Raw genomic sequence first — 15,470 nt, 5'->3', positions numbered from 1 at the left:
CTGGCTCCCGTTCATACATCTCGCGCCATCCAAACTCACCCCAAATTCATGGCTTAATATGAAAGCTCTGCCAATGACAAGCCAAAATCGACTTCAAATCGCACGGACTGGCTCCACTTTATACATCTCACCTGTGCCAAATTCACCCTGATTCTACGGTCTGATTTAGGACGTTGGCCCAAATTACTTACTCCTCCAGCCCGATCCTCGAGTTGTAGCAATACAGTCCTGATTTCCAATCTAGATTGTACGTCTTTTGCCGTCTACCCCAAAACCAAACTTCCAAGCCATAGAAGCCCGATCAATGCACCAAAAGCATCACACCACTCCAACCGCCAAGACGTTCTCAAACAGGTAAACCGTTGTTCATTCGGACATCCATGCGCCCTTAACAGCTACCAGCCCTACAAAACCCTCTACCCAAAAGACAATGGTATGTAACGCCCCCACCTTACCTTAAGCCCCCTTCAACCAACCCATGCGCACTCTCATCCCTCTCAATCCTCAACCTCATTCCACATCTCCTGCTCCCGATCCTCCAACCGCCGCATCACGTCCGGCTCAAACACACTCCCCTTCGGCAGCCCCGTCTTCCCATAATCCACAACCGGCCCAATCGTATGATTCCACTGGCTCTTCCGCTCCATCAGCGTGCGAATCGGTTCGCCCACACTCGGCCGCGTGACGCCCGCCGCCGCATTAACAGGGTGCGACCCACCGCCCGGCCCGCCGGGCCTCTTCGCGTTCTTCTTCCCCTTGCCGATGTTCCTGTTGCGCTTGAGGTACGCCGCATTGAGCTGGTTGTCCAGGTCGTCGGCGATGGTGTTGTACTCCTGCTGCGCCATGCGCTCCTCGGTGAGCTCCAGGATGCGCGCCTTGCGGGCGCCGTTGATGATCGACTGCCGGCGCAGCTGGTCCTGCAGGTAGCGCAGGCGGGCCGCGACCTCGTCGTCGAAGTGGCCGTTGTAGTCGGCCTGGTCTTGGTCGCCGAGGAAGCCGATGTGGCGCAGCTCGGTGAGGGCGCGGTCTTCGAGGGAGACGAAGTCAAGTTTGCCCACGGCGGGCGGCGCCTTCCAGCCTGCCTGGAGCGATTCGGCCATTTGGGTTGCGGAGGCGAGGCGGGTGGGGTCGGCGGTGGCGGATTCGTCAATGTCCATGCTGTCGCCGTTTGCGTCGCCGTTGGTCGCGGTGCTGATGCGACCTTCGGGGCGGAGTGTGGCCATGAGGCGGGCAAGAAGAGGCCCCGCGGATAACTCGTCTGTTTCTGCGAGCTCGTCGGTCATGTTTTCTATGCTGCCGCGAGGCTCGTTCGGGGGAAGACGGTCGAGATTATTCTCTAATACCATCGCACCATCCTCTTCGGCCCAAACTTCTTTGTAGGGTCTTAGGCCTCGCCGAGGCATTATAAATGGTTGTACACGATCGCCCTGCATTCTTCGTCAATTAAAGGCTCCTGAAAGTTTATTAGTAGAGACTTACACGCTCTCTTAAAAATGCGACGTCTTCTTCTATTAGTGGCCGAATGAACGGCTCGACATAATTTGCAAACTGGGTCGCGGTAACCTGCGAGGAAGGTTTTGCATTACTAAAATCCTTATCTGGCGGTGTTCCAGGAGTCTGATCATGAAGATCACTGGCAGGATAATCAGCCACACAATAAATCTCCCTTTTCTCAGCTTCGGTCATATCATCCGTCGTGTCTCGAATGTGGTAGATTGTTGGGTCGTCAAAGGTGGACGGGTCAGGGCCAAATGTTTGGTATTGCGGAATGGCCGGAGCAGGTGCCGGTTGATGAGAGGTGTCTGAAAGGCTTGGAGAAGGAGCATCTACTGGGCCGGTGCCAGAAGCAGAAGGCGGTGCTTGCGAAATGGGGGAGGATATAGTTGATGAAGTATCTAGTGGTGGTGTTAGTAAAGACATGGTAAGAGATGCTTGTTTTAATCAAGGAGACTGGCAGTGCTTTTGATAGGGAAGTAGCAGTAGTAAGAGTACGGGTGGGCGGTGAATCTTTGACTTGATGCGATGTCTTGAGAGTTAATTTCAGTTACATAGAACTCACCTTTGTGTAAATCCACTCCATCCTGCCTTGCGACATGATGCGCGCCAACAGCTAACGGGCGGTCTTCGGGATCCCTCTTCTTCGACACCTTCTTGAGCTTGTGCTTCTTTTCCTCAACCTCCCTCTCCGCTTTCTCCCGTTCTCTCTCGCGGTCTTGCTGGTCGCGTAGACTCCGCCTCTTTGAGACTTCACGCAAAAGACGGTCTGATATTGCGCCTCGCTTCGATATATGCTGGAGGACTTTGGTTTGTATGGTCTCTTGCATTTGCTTGAGGGCGGCCACAGAGGGGAGGTTTGAGGGGCTGCCTCCGCCTAGGATGTCCTCGAGCGTCACCTCTAGGGGCGCAGAAAGAGTGGCCATGGGGTTTCGGAGGTAGGACGAGGACGGGGTGGGCTCAACGGTGTTCTGGACATTGCCGGGAGGGATTGGGGTGGTGTTGCGACTCCGCGAGGTCCGGACGTCGCGCGACTGGCTCTTCGCCTTGCCCTTACTGCTGACTGGCGGCGGCATGGCGGCGAGCGTGTGGTTAACTCGAGAGGGCCTCGCGAAATGGGTAGGGTGTCGGATTTCCTCATCAAAGAGAACACCGATGCTGCGCAATAGTCGTCCAGGCGCTGTAGTCGTGATCGGGGGCTGGCAGGACAAAGGGCTATACGTGGGCCCTCGAGATGCCTAGTATGATTTGCGCGAGCGTGGTGTTGACGCGGCGGGCAGTGAAGTGGTGAATGGCGATGTCGCGCTCTCCGCCTTCTGTCACGTGCAGGATGCGGGCCGGAAGATCTGAGGAACCTAAGCTTTGGCTAGCGTTGGCTGGCATTGTACAGCCTGTCTTCACGTCCAGTCGTTACTCTCTAGTACCAAGCCACGGACTTACCGCATAAGGGAACAGCTCCGGGCGTCTTTAAGGGGGAATAGCGACCTTCTGGCCAACCATTCCTCACGCCGGTTAAGTACTAGCCTAGAAAAGAGGTGTACTGTCGGCCCCTTCCTCTCTAGCAGGCTTACTCAGCACCTGGTGTATATCTTTCCTCGTTCCGCTCAATAGCTAGCTTCTTCACTGCCATCAATACAACCGCTTTTGGCTACACACTATCGCTCCCCGGTTAAGTGCTAGCCCAGAACAGAAGAGAGGCTGTAAGGCAGAAGCACGGGCCGCCTTCACCCAGCCACCGGCGATCGGTCTCCTCCCGCCTCTCCACCCCCTCCAGGGCTGCGTGCTGCTCTTGACTCTTGTGCTTCTTTCGTCCCGTCTATTCACTCTTACACTTCTCGCTATCCACACTCACAACTCCCAATCCGCGGCCGTCAGCTCGCAGTGTCCGCTGCAGCGACCATGCTGCTGGCCTCCTCCTCTCCGCACACCCCTCACAGTTAAGCATCGCCGCCATGTGTAAGTACCGCCGCTCCGATGTATCCGCGCCATTGCCGCCGAGGGAGAGGAAACAGAAGGCTGACGATTGCGCTGTGTCAACAGCTGCTGAAGACATTGGTGTCTTCACCATCGAGTTCCCGGATCCCTTTACGCTGAGCTACTACAACGAAAAGTTCGAGACCCTAGACGTACGTCGGCCTCCTCTATTTACTACCCAATCTGTCCCACTGACATTTCACCTCTCGTGCACAGAGTAATGTCTCCTTCCAATACCCCATCCTCGACGGTATCCGGACCCTCTCTACCAATGGCGCATCCAATGGCGACAATCCATACGGCATTTTGTATGTCCCCAACCTGACGTCGAACGACTGCATCCAAGCCGAAAAGCACCATGTGCCCGCCAACGCCACCCGTCGCAAGAACCTGCCAGACGTCGACTATTCCCTTATAGCAGTTGCCCCATGGTTCTCCCCTACCTGCCAAGAAGAGTACTTTGCTGCTGCAAGGAGTTCGCCTGTCAAGGCATTTTTCACCTATCTACCCTCAAACAGCTCCGAAACTCCCCCTCTTATTAGCGACCCGGCATGGGGGCTTGGGGATGGCGGTAGCTGGAAATCGAAAAATTCCTTCCCAGTGTACGCCCTGCCGGGGATTACTGGAGCCATCGTTATGCAGCAGCTGAACTTGTATTCTGGCAACATAACAACTGTTCCTAATGGGCGCGAACTGGTGGACATAGGTTACCCTCCATCGAGTTATGTGCGGTTATGGGCAAACGTTGATACGGGTTCGTGGTCATTTGCGCTTCAAGATCTGGCATATGCTAATAATTTTGCAGGATCGGGCAGCCAGCTTCCCAGCCTTTGGGTATTTCTGCTGGTTGTACTTGCATTACTCTGCATAATTGCCGGGGGTTCATCCTGTTTCCTGCACGTATTGCAACGGAGACGACGAAGAGACCTCCGCACGCGTATCGTAAACGGTCAAGTGGATCTTGAAGCACTCGGGATCAAGAAACTTACCGTCCCTCAGGAGTACCTTGACAAGATGCCCGTCTATAACTACACTCGTGAAGCTACTGCTGCCGAGGAGAAAGAAGAAGAACTACTCGTCGGTCCCCAGCCTCTACCACAAGCACGGCTATCCCTAAAGCCGTCGCAAGTACCATCCGAGTCTGGGAACCCCCTCGTCCGCCGATCGTCTGCACCCTCTCCTTCCACGCCTACTGAGCACGCTCACCCTGCATTTTCGCAGCCAACGTGCCCGATTTGCCTAGACGACTTCGAGCCCAACGTAACGCCTATACGCGAGCTACCATGTCGACACATCTTCCACCCGGATTGCGTCGACACCTTCCTCCTGAACAATTCCTCCCTCTGTCCCATGTGTAAAAAGTCAACTCTACCAGATGGCTATTGCCCTGATACCATCACCAACGCCATGGTCCGACGCGAGCGTTACATCAGGCGGTATCGCCAACGAGCGCAATCTGGCACTCCACCAGAAGTAAACGCTTTCATCGGACGAATAAGGCGCTTGACCGGTCGTGGAAACAGGTCGTCGCAATTCCAGACCGTGGCAATGTCCCCACCAGCTCCAGCGCCAGCAGTCGCTACGCAGAGCGGAAGCAGAGGACACGGTTTCATGAGTGGCAATATCTTTCATGCGATATCAGAACGGCGAAACTTTAGCGCGCCTGTGCGTCCGCCGCCGGATATTGAAATGGGCAATGCACCGGTGCAACCCTCCACGATACTAGAGAATCACGTCGCAGCAACCGTCTCCTCAATCGCAGAACCGCCGACGCTCTCGCCTTCCACATCCCCAACCTGCGACCTGATCCCAGCGAACTCGCAGACCCGCCGCGAATGGGCGCGGCAGCGGGCATTAGAGCTACTACGGAGCAGACATTCGCCCGAGGTTGCAGCGCTCGAGGAAGCGGAGGCGCGGAGGGAACGCGGGTGGCGGAAGGTATTGGGGAAGATATTCCCATCCGCATAAACCTAATATTGGAACCGCATCGTGGATAATGATTTTAATGAAGGGGGGATCCGCACTTTTCATATTATTAGGCGTTCTTGGCTGATTGGGGGATCTTGATGCGTGGCGTTGGGCGTCTTGGTGCTCTTGTATGTACACAGCAAACCGTACATATTGATACCCGGGGGCCTTGGGGATGGGATGTCTCGGTTGGACATGGGTTTAGTACACATTCATTCGTACTTTTTGTATGTATGCCAACACGCGCGGCCGAGCCTAGCAGAGACTCATCTGTCTGGCAGCTCGTCCATTCATTATCTACTAAACGCTCCATACTTGCACTTTCGATTAGACTCACGGATAGGAATAACATAAGAGCGCGAATTACGGCGCGAGGAGCGTGGTTCCGGGGGCATATACAACGACCCTGAGGGATCTCACGCCGTTGCAATACTTTTGAGACAGGATGTAATGGTCTGGAGATCGGAGATCAGACCCGTGTAAGGCTAGGTGTAATGTAAGAGCATGAATCGGGGCGTGCGGACCGTGGGTTTGGAGCTGTGCGCACCACCGTGAGGGCACCCCTGGCCCCTTCGTTGAACCCGAAAACTTCACAAAGGATTAGAGCGTGCGAATCAGCCTTGCGTACTGCAGTGCTACGAGAGCGTTTTGGATCAGGCCGTGTGGCTCACGGTTTTGAGGGGTGTATGCAATCACACTGCTTTCTAGAACCGCCCCCCCCCCAAAAAAAAAGAAAGAACAGGAATGGTATCATCCACACCGAAATCATCTAACAACCAACATCAGGAGCGCTTACCGTTCACAGAAACGCGTACATGCAACGTTATTCCTCGTTAGATCCTCGTAGATCTGCATCGACCTCCTCTCCAATAGAACGATGGGAGATGAGAAAGAACTCCTATCCCAATGCAAGCCAAACAAAAAAAAACCACATCAACCTCTTACCTACCCGTAAAAAAGAACGCCGCCCTGCTCGAACGCCGGCTTTGCTCGCTCGACACCACACCTCCGTCAGGAGGCGGGGCCCGTCAAAACGATATCCGAAATCACACGATTAGATCTCTTTCAGAACGCTCATCTTACTCATCCTACTCTTCCGGGGAATATCTTCACTTCCCCGCCCTCCACCGCCCATCCGCCACCGTCTCAAAACGCAACTCTTTGCGCCCCTTGCCCGTCCCACCCCCGCTCCTAACCCTCTCGACGCCGCCGCCCTCGAGCCACCGTGCCAGGTTCTTGCACTGGCTGACGTCGAAGAGCTCGAGCTCCCGGCAGCCCTCGACGACGGCCTCGACGCCGGTGCCCGTCACGCGCACGCACCCGCGCACCGAGAGCGCCTTCAGTTCGAGGAGGTGCAGCGAGATGCAGCGGAGGCTGGTGTCCGAGACGGCGGAGCCGCAAAAGGCGAGGTTCAGGTGCGTGAGCGAGGGGAGGCCGAGGGCGAGGACTTCGGTCGCTGTGTCGGAGAGGGCGCAGCAGAAAGACTTATCCAAAATATCAGCAAAACTTCCTGCATTAATACTGATGATTGGGAGCATGTGCGTGTGATGGTGATGTCCACCACCACCACCAAATCATGAAAGTAAGTTGGGAGGAGGGAAGATTGAAAAAAGGGGAATGTGGCTTACCAAATCCAACTCCTTGAGCCCCTTCGCTGCATTCGTCAGATACACAATCGCGTTGTCGGTTAGATACGTGCAGTCTGCCAGACATAGCTTGCTCAGCCGCGGGAACGAGTACACGCTCCAGTGCTGGAACCCGACATCGCTGATCGTCGTGCACCGCGTGAGATCAATCTGCTCGAGCCGGGCTGCGGCATGTACTGCGATATGCGCCATTGAGCGGTCGGTGATGTGTTTGCAGTACGAGAGCGTCAGGCGCTTGAGCTTCGGACAGCCGACGACGGTCCCCGGCGGGATCTGGGGAGGTGGATTACCGTTGTGCTGCGGTGTGCTGCCTCGCGAGTTGTGGCGATGGCGGCCGTTCATCTGGGCTTGCTGCTGAGCCTGCTGGGCGGCTGCTACTGCTGGGTTGATGTCTGGTACGACCCAGCCAACCACGCGGGCGAGGAGGTTGTCGCCAACCTTGCGGCAGTTGCTAAGGTCGACCTCCTCAAGACCTTTGGCTTTGTTGACCATTTCGAGGACCGCCTGGCCTGTGATGTCCCAGACGCTCTTCATGCGCCAGATCTTGACGTTGGTGCCGCAGTTGGATGCCAGCGCCGTGAAGCCCTCGTCGGTGACATGGAAGCAGTTGCTGATATCGATGAAGCGGGGCCGGGTACCAACAAAGGGGCAGATGATTTCCGAGAGGGCACTGTCGGTCACTTTACGGTTGTATTTGGTCAGGTCGAGCGTGTGGAGGATATCTGGGCTAGTGGAGATGATTTTGAGCCAGTGCATGGAAACAAGGCGGGTTTTCATTAGTTCGTGAACGTCGAGGTTTTGAAATATGGATGTCAAAATGGTGTCTGGTAAAATGCCCTGTCCAAAGCGGCTGGGCCGTCGTATAATCTTAGGTCTTTTGAAAGATACTTGGGGTTCTGGGGGGGTAGATGAGTGTTTAGGTTGGAGTGGAGACGGCGACAAAGTCTGGCTAGATGGTGACTGGGGCTGGGAGTTGTTTCCATTGCTTTGAGACTCTGGTGGAGGAGGTGCGAGCGAGCCCCTTCGAGATCTCGATCTCATGTTATCCAAATCCACATTTAGAAAAGGATCGGGGTCGTAGGGCTCGACGACTTGTAGGCCCTCTCTTCGACTCGGCGTGAGGGGACTTTCTATGGGCGTGTCTGTAAAGGTGACAGTTGGCACGCTTTTCTTTCGAGGTGTTCGCGGATAGATGTCTGCAATGGCAAGCTCATTGATCGCCGGAGTAGAGTCTGCATCAGTCATCGACACATCAGTATCTCGCGCAGCCTCTAGCCTCTGCTTCGCAACACCTTCAACCTGCTGCCGAAGGTGCGGAGAACACTTCTCCCAAAGCTGAGTCAAGACGTCACCGCTAATCATCAGGCATTCAACTGAAGACACTGATCGAACAGTTGCTGTTCGTAGGGGAGCTAGGCGCAAGCTTGTCACTTCTCCAAAATACTGCCCAGGCCGTAGTCTAGCCTTTACTTGCTGGATGAAGCGCGAGCTAAGCTCGCCACCCGCAATTGACTTCCTACGGCCAGCTTCAGCGGTCAAATGCCCATTTTCTTCCGGAGGCCTTTCGTTTACGACTTCAACCTCCCCTCGGACGATGAAGAATACATCTCGTCCGTCAGAGCCTTGCCGGATGATCTCGGTGAAAGGAGGATAGTTTCGTGGCTGAGCGTTCAATCCGATGAAATGAAGTATGTCTGGGGGTAGACTGGAGAACAGTGGCAACTCCTTCAACAGCAGGCGCACATTCAGACTCCCGCTCCCCAGAGCGCTCAGAGCTGCGGCTTCTGCCAGTCCAGGGCTTGGCGATTTGCGCTTCTTGTTGACGTTGGCACTGATGACCTCTCCGTCCCTCAGCACGCCCACATCACCCATCTCAACGTCGCCGTCCATGCGGTCACGCGTGCGCTTTCCACTGCGGTACTTTGCCGGGTCTTTCGACGCAGCGCTGCCAATCTCTCGCTTCTTGCGCTCCAAGATTGACAGCCTCTCCTTGGCCTCTTCCATGATGGCACGTTCGACCTCGGGAAAGCTCGGCAGTTCCTTCTTGAGGTCCTCCTTGTTCAGGCGCACGACGAGTGTTCGCATATTGGCGATGATGGTCGCAGTTCGCGGGATATCCATGAGGATGCCAATCTCACCAAAGAATGCGCCGGGTCTCAGTTCGGCAAATGTGCTTTCCCCGTCCCGTGACGTAACGCGCACCGCCCCGCGAACCAGCCAGTACATGGCTTTGGCATCGTCGCCCTCTGTGATGATGTAGTCGTGCGGCTGGTACAGCTGGGGCCGCAGGTGGGCGCCGATGGCGGCGAGGAAGGAGTCGGGCGCAGAGAGGAAGAGCGGGAACGAGCGCAAGCGGTCGAGCAGGTCCAGCGGCAGGCCTTGGATGGTGGAGGCTGTCAGCGGAGAGGGGCGAATGGGCCGCGTGGGATTCGTCTCGGAGTCGTAGGCGCGGATCAGGGACATTGGGTCTGGCACCGGCCCGCCGTTCACCTTGCCGGCGTGGGTCGCGGGACTGCCACCGGATCTGTTGTACCGGCGCATGTTGGGCGACAGACAAGGGGGAGAGGCAGAGACGAAGGATGCGGATCGGATCCAGAGTGCGGACTTTGGACGCGTGAGCAGGGCAGCGCGGGGCTCGTGTAGCTATGCGTAGCTATTGTGTAGCAATCGGGTGCTGGGGCGAGAGGGGCGGTGGTGGAGGAGGCGGTTCAGCGCGATGGCGATGACATGGTGTGCGGTTGGGGGTGGGTCAAAACAAGGTGGGACCGGGCGGATGCAGACAGGACGCTATCGTGGGGCGGTGGAAAGCAGCCAGCGGGCATTGAAGCGTGCGCGCGGTGGGAGGCGGCGGCACTGGCGGCCAGTGGTGGTGGTGGAGTCCGGAGAGCAGCAAGAGAAGGCAGCGGACGTGGGCTTGGGCTCGTGGAGCGGTGACCGGCGTGCCTGGGTGCTGGGCTAGGTATCAACGACGAGAGGAGCGTCTGCCGGCTGGAGGCTAGGAGCAAACGGACCAGAGCAGCCCGCGTCTGGCGTCCGGCTCTCTGGCCACCCCGTGCCTCTGCCCCCTCTGCATCGCCACGTTTCAGACACGCCAGGACGCCCTCCGCCCCGCTAGAATGCTTCGAGAAGCCTCGTGGAAGAGGCACGCCGCCGCAGGGCTGCTGGGCTCCCTGCAGCGCTCCTCCACCACATCGCGCCGCCAGCCAGCCCTACGCACTGCTCGGCCAGAGACACACGCGCCGAAAGGGGCCGCTGTCGTCTGGCACTCCATCGCCCGCAACAACACCTCTCCCGCACCGCGAACCCCTTTCGCCCCCCCCGCCGTGGTTTCACCTGGCATCGCCCGCGGGCTTCAGGGCCGCGAGCGTGTCGGCCTGCACGTTACTGCAGGGTTGACTTGGGCCCTGCAGCTGTGGACGCGCTGTGCAGTTCGTCGCGCCAGTCCACTCTTTCACTCTAATTGCGGGCCTCTGCGCTGCTATCTTGGGACCAAGCTTTGGCCCGCGAAGGCTTAGACATCGCGAAGACGACCGGTGACAGCATCGAATTCTGTCTGTGGAAACCCAGCTGTCCGCCGTACGGGCTATGGAATCATGGAACGACGGCCTGGTAGCCGTGGACTCCTAGGTACTCCATCTCGTTCCCACCGTCTGTGCCGTCTTTGCACCTCCACCACCAGTCCCATCTTCCCAGCCTTCCTATACTGCGACATGGAAACACTACCCTCTTCGTGCAAGCTCACGACGCTGCAAACGCATCACGTGGCCACTTCCAGTCCCAATTGCGAATATCTCAACCCCGGACCCTCACTGCACCCCTCACGTTCGTCCCGGCGACCTCGCAAGCTCCCCTTTCCACAATGGCCACACTGATCACTGTACATACCTTCCCAAAGCACACCACCTGCCATCTTCGCCATCACAGGTTCGGTGAAAGCCACACTTTCGGACCTTCCTAATCCGGCCGCATACATCTCGTAGTCTCTCTAAGTCTTAGTTCAGAACCTTAGCACAAAGGCTACAGCTGCAGCCGAGCTTTAAAGCGCAAGCTACATCATCATGCGTATCTGCCATAGTTCGCACACACGAGCGCCTGAGATGAAAGCTCCCGGCACCGTTGAGACGAAGACCCAATGTCTTGCGTTTGCGCTGCTAGCGGCGGGAGATCTGACCTCCGGAAAGCAAAAGTTTACTCTTGTGAGTAAACTAACACATGCCAGTTGGGTCCGGGATGCGTATGCGGTGCAGGAGATTTGGAAGATTGTCCGGCGCGGTTCTCGCCTCGTGCCGGTGCCCCAGTCCATGGCTGCTTCAACTTGATGCTCGATGAGGATGTTGCGATTGCCAGACGGAAGGAGAAATAGAATCGAGATTAAACTAGTGTGATGCTTTGTTCGTAGCGAAGCTGAACCATATGCACGGTAAACGAGCTATTCAGAGATAAGAAGGTATGTACTGTATCTTAGCGGTTTTCTCACTATCCTCCAGATCGTACAAGGAGGACCTCCACTAAACCATCTAACCAATATCAACCATGCCCTTAGGACCCCACAAGCACATTAAGGCGCTCTCGAGCAGCCTTATGCCCAGAGGGAAGAGCATGCCGAGGCACCAAGTGTTGTCATCTCGTGCCTGTTTAGTCATTAGCGCCATCGCTAAGCCGCCCGTCGATATGCTCTGTTGTCAGTCGACTTTTCCTTCCTCTATCCTTGTATGCTCAACAACTTTTCGATGTCAAATAGTGCTAAGACTTGCCGTTCGGAGATGCTTCCTCGTGACCACAGCCGTGAAGCGGTTGATTCTGTGAGAAGCTGTAAGAATGGAGTAATTCCAACGCGGTTAGATCTGTATCTCGCGGATCAACCTAGTTTGTCCATGAAGGTTCGTCGAAAGCTTTTCATGGTCCTCTGGTATAGATCTGATGTATAAACTCTTGTGCACATACCATGGTCCATCAGCTAGCACCATTCAAGCTATTAATGCTTTGAATCTATGTGCTCGAATCAGTTTGTCGGTTATCAAATATGAACCCTCGGAGATCTCATTGTCGACACAAACAGCAACATGTATCGCCCTCCTTTGGACACCGTTTGAACATGAGGAAAATTGATCTGATTTCACGAGTCTACCATCGCGTAGGGTGCTCTAATAGTCTCTTAGAAATAGGGTATGTGTGCCACCATATCTTCCTTGAGTGGAGATGGTACAGGCTGGGATGGCCCATTGAATTTAGTCTCTGTTCAGAATTACACATGTACATCTCTTTCCATTTATTCAAAGTCTAACCAGACATCATTGACAACGGTAGCAAAGAGTTTCTATGATGGCTCCTCAAGTGCGGATCTATTCCGCGCGGCGCTATGACCACCTAATTTTTTGAACTTTTTCACAAACCCACAGATACGTCGCAAGAAACAGCCGCGATGGAACCAGCGGCTGACGAGAACGCAGCCGAAATGCTCCATGGTAAACGCCAGACACACGCGACCAAGAATATCTCGTTACTGACTGCCTGTCGCTTCAGTGTTCGATTTCCCACAGCTGTACACCAAGCCCACCGCTCAATCCCTCCTCAATACCCTCACTCTCCTCACCTCCGCCCCTCCGTCCTGGGAATGTAGCGACTCAGAAGAAGAATATGACATGTCCGTAGGACTGAACAAACGACGGGCGAGCGCAGCGACGAAGCCGAGGCCCGTCCAAGTAAACCCAGAGGGACTGACGAGGTACCTAACAAGTATCATCGGCAACGATCTAGCATGGATACAAGATGACAACATGAAGGAAGAGATCTGGGAACAAGCTAGCCTGCGGTTGGGTGAGCGCTCTGGGAGATCTGCTATGCCGGCCATGTCTCGCAAGTTCCGAATTCTCATGAAGTCAGGACGCGTGGATATTACGATCCATGAACCAGCTATGACGGAGGATAATCTTGGCTTGAAGACATGGGCTGCTTCGTATATGCTGTCTAAACGCCTTCATACGATCAAGCTGCCGCAAAGCAAAGATAAAAGGCCACCCCGCATGCTCGAACTTGGATCAGGAACGGGCCTAGTCGGGATCGCAGCTGCAGCAGTGTTCGGTTCCTCCGTGCTCCTCACTGACCTGGCTGAGATTACGCCAAACCTGGCAAGAAACGTGGAGGACAATCGCATTGCCATCGAGCAATGTGGGGGTTCGCTGGAGTGTGCTGCTCTCGACTGGTCGGAGCCACTCACGTGCCAGTCCTATCCAGGTGTTCTGGGCCAAGTTGACGATGCGAGTAATACTACTCAGAATGGGTCGCCTCCCAAGTATCCTGTCATGCTCGCAGCAGACTCACTCTACTCACCGGAGCACCCTAGATTGCTAGTACAGACAATTGATACATGGCTTTCGCCTGAGAGTACTGCCAGAGTAATCGTCGAATTCCCATTTCGAGACGCTTATATTCCAGAATTGAGCGACTTCAAGAAACGTATGACCAGCATAGGCCTATGCATTATAGAAGAAGGTGAGGAAAGCGGCTACGACGACTGGGCTTCGGAAGGTGGACGCAGCGAAGTCAGGTGTTGGTGGTCGATATGGGGCCGGATACCTGAGTCTGGTAGGCCGAGTGTTCCGAATGTCATCTGAGGTCACACTGGTCAGGAATAATATCTCTCTTTTTTTCCTTTCCTTTTTTCCCCTCAGCTCATGAGCGATTCGACGAATATCCAATAGAAGCATAGACACATAGAAATAGGCACGGCTAAAGCGCCGGTTAAATGCAGACCGTTGCGGCGGGAGATCCACCGACGCTAGTTGATCGCGGTATCCACGCGTTACCTTCCCATTTATTCAATCTCGAGCTCCCCGCAGTGGGGCCATCTTTTGTAGTATCTTGGATCCCACCACATTTTCTTTCTCGAGAATCTCTTTCATCCGTTCCTCTCTACCTCAATTCCAGAATAATCAAACACTGAAGCATCCAACATGGCACAAACGGTACGTCCACTACCCCTCCATGCCCCACCACCCTCGCATTCCCCTTTCGAGCATATCCGGCCATGACGTCCCTAACACACCACAGAACCCATCTTTCATCCTCCACTCCCAGGGCAAAGTCACCTTCGAAGACCGTCCCATCCCAGATCTCAAATCCTTCTACGACGTCCTCGTCAAGCCCCAATGGACCGGCATCTGCGGTAGTGATGTAAGCTCTGCCCACTCCCGTATCATCAATCTTGAAGGCCCCCCCCATCACTGCCACCACCATCCCTCCTAAATCCCTCAACTAACCCACTATGCCAACACAATAGGTCCACTACTGGGTCCACGGCCGCATCGGCCACTTCATCGTCAACACGCCCATGGTGCTCGGCCACGAATCCGCCGGCACCGTCTCCGCCATCGGGGCCCACGTCACGTCCTTGAAAGTGGGCGACCGCGTCGCCATGGAGCCCGGCGTGCCGTGCCGCCGCTGCGTGCGCTGCAAGGACGGCAAGTACAACCTGTGCCCGGACATGGCCTTCGCCGCGACACCCCCCTACGACGGCACGCTCGCGCGCTACTACGTCCTGCCCGAGGACTACTGCTACAAGCTGCCGGCGGGCATGAGCATGGAGGAGGGTGCGCTGATCGAGCCGACGGCTGTCGCCGTGCACATCTGCAAGCAGGGCGGCGTCAAGCCAGGCGATAGCTTGGTCGTGTTTGGCGCGGGCCCCGTGGGCTTGCTGTGCGCGGCCGTGGGGCGCAGCTTCGGCGCGAAGAAGGTGGTGAGTGTGGATGTGAATGAGGAGAGGCTGAAGTTCGCGAAGGGGTATGCGGCGACGGATGTGTGGCGGAGCAAGGCCGGGGAGACGGTGGAGGAGGGCGCGAAGCGGCTGGTCGAGGAGTGTGGGTTGGGGGCGGGCGCGGACGTGATTATCGATGCGAGTGGCGCCGAGCCGTGTATTCAGATGAGCGTGCATGCGTGTAGGATTGGCGGGACGTATGTGCAGGTGAGTGGAAATCTCCTCTCCTCTAGGACCTGAGACCCTCGATGTGATTCTGGACCCGGCTAATGCTGTTTGCACTAGGGTGGCATGGGCAAGCCGGATATCCAGTGGCCGATCATGGCGATGTGCACGAAGGAGCTTAATGTTAAGGGCAGCTTCAGGTACGGTAGTGGGGACTACCAGCTCGCGGTCGACTTGGTGGCGTCGGGGAAGGTGAGCGTGAAGGAGTTGATCACGGGGAAGGTCAAGTTCGAGGATGCCGAGGAGGCGTTTAAAGACGTGAAGGCTGGGAAGGGAATCAAGATCTTGATTGAAGGGCCGAAGTAAGTGAAAAGGTGAAAGAACTTCGGTGATATGCAGCACTCGCATCAGTGTTCGGTAGAACTCCAAGAATTCAAAACGTCGGCACGGTGATGAAGAAGATCTTTCGG

General features: G+C 55.8%; 4 protein-coding genes across 4 annotated transcripts; 2 read left to right on the top strand and 2 right to left on the bottom strand.

The window, feature by feature from the left end:
* Positions 1-497: 497 nt before the first annotated feature.
* BDZ99DRAFT_521823 (uncharacterized protein) lies at positions 498-2,570 on the bottom strand (the record flags this gene model as incomplete). The annotated part of the gene is made up of 3 exons (XM_033725662.1): positions 498-1,427; positions 1,480-1,895; positions 2,060-2,570. The coding sequence occupies 3 exons, from the start codon at positions 2,568-2,570 to the stop codon at positions 498-500; spliced, it is 1,857 nt and encodes a 618-aa protein (XP_033575221.1).
* An 876-nt stretch (positions 2,571-3,446) lies between these two features.
* On the top strand, positions 3,447-5,525 carry BDZ99DRAFT_534191 (uncharacterized protein; the record flags this gene model as incomplete). The annotated part of the gene is made up of 4 exons (XM_033726534.1): positions 3,447-3,450; positions 3,535-3,620; positions 3,685-4,222; positions 4,274-5,525. The coding sequence occupies 4 exons, from the start codon at positions 3,447-3,449 to the stop codon at positions 5,434-5,436; spliced, it is 1,791 nt and encodes a 596-aa protein (XP_033575220.1). The 3' UTR covers positions 5,437-5,525.
* A 561-nt stretch (positions 5,526-6,086) lies between these two features.
* BDZ99DRAFT_509579 (RNI-like protein) lies at positions 6,087-9,796 on the bottom strand. The gene is made up of 2 exons (XM_033724418.1): positions 7,065-9,796; positions 6,087-6,920 (listed from the first exon to the last, which is right to left on the bottom strand). Exons 1-2 carry the CDS (start codon positions 9,621-9,623, stop codon positions 6,546-6,548), a joined length of 2,934 nt encoding a protein of 977 aa, XP_033575219.1. The 5' UTR covers positions 9,624-9,796; the 3' UTR covers positions 6,087-6,545.
* A 2,708-nt stretch (positions 9,797-12,504) lies between these two features.
* On the top strand, positions 12,505-15,366 carry BDZ99DRAFT_488992 (uncharacterized protein; the record flags this gene model as incomplete). Its single annotated transcript, XM_033722950.1, has 6 exons — positions 12,505-12,547; positions 12,606-13,610; positions 13,672-13,706; positions 14,133-14,255; positions 14,362-15,042; positions 15,121-15,366. 6 exons carry the CDS (start codon positions 12,505-12,507, stop codon positions 15,364-15,366), a joined length of 2,133 nt encoding a protein of 710 aa, XP_033575218.1.
* Positions 15,367-15,470: the final 104 nt, after the last annotated feature.

This window comes from Mytilinidion resinicola, assembly GCF_010093595.1.
Source record: "Mytilinidion resinicola strain CBS 304.34 unplaced genomic scaffold BDZ99scaffold_12, whole genome shotgun sequence".
In the NCBI taxonomy this organism is placed as follows: domain Eukaryota; kingdom Fungi; phylum Ascomycota; class Dothideomycetes; order Mytilinidiales; family Mytilinidiaceae; genus Mytilinidion; species Mytilinidion resinicola.
The sequence above is the reverse complement of the archived record's forward strand: the minus strand, read 5'-3'. Positions and strand labels throughout refer to the sequence as shown.

Bases quoted from the DNA above. Each gene is read 5' to 3' on its own strand.
- BDZ99DRAFT_509579 (XM_033724418.1), bottom strand. From the start codon at position 9,623: ATGCGCCGGTACAACAGATCCGGTGGCAGTCCCGCGACCCACGCCGGC. The intron at 6,921-7,064 runs GTAAGCCACATT...ATTTTGGATAAG, and splicing joins GGCTCAAGGAGTTGGATTTG to TCTTTCTGCTGCGCCCTCTC.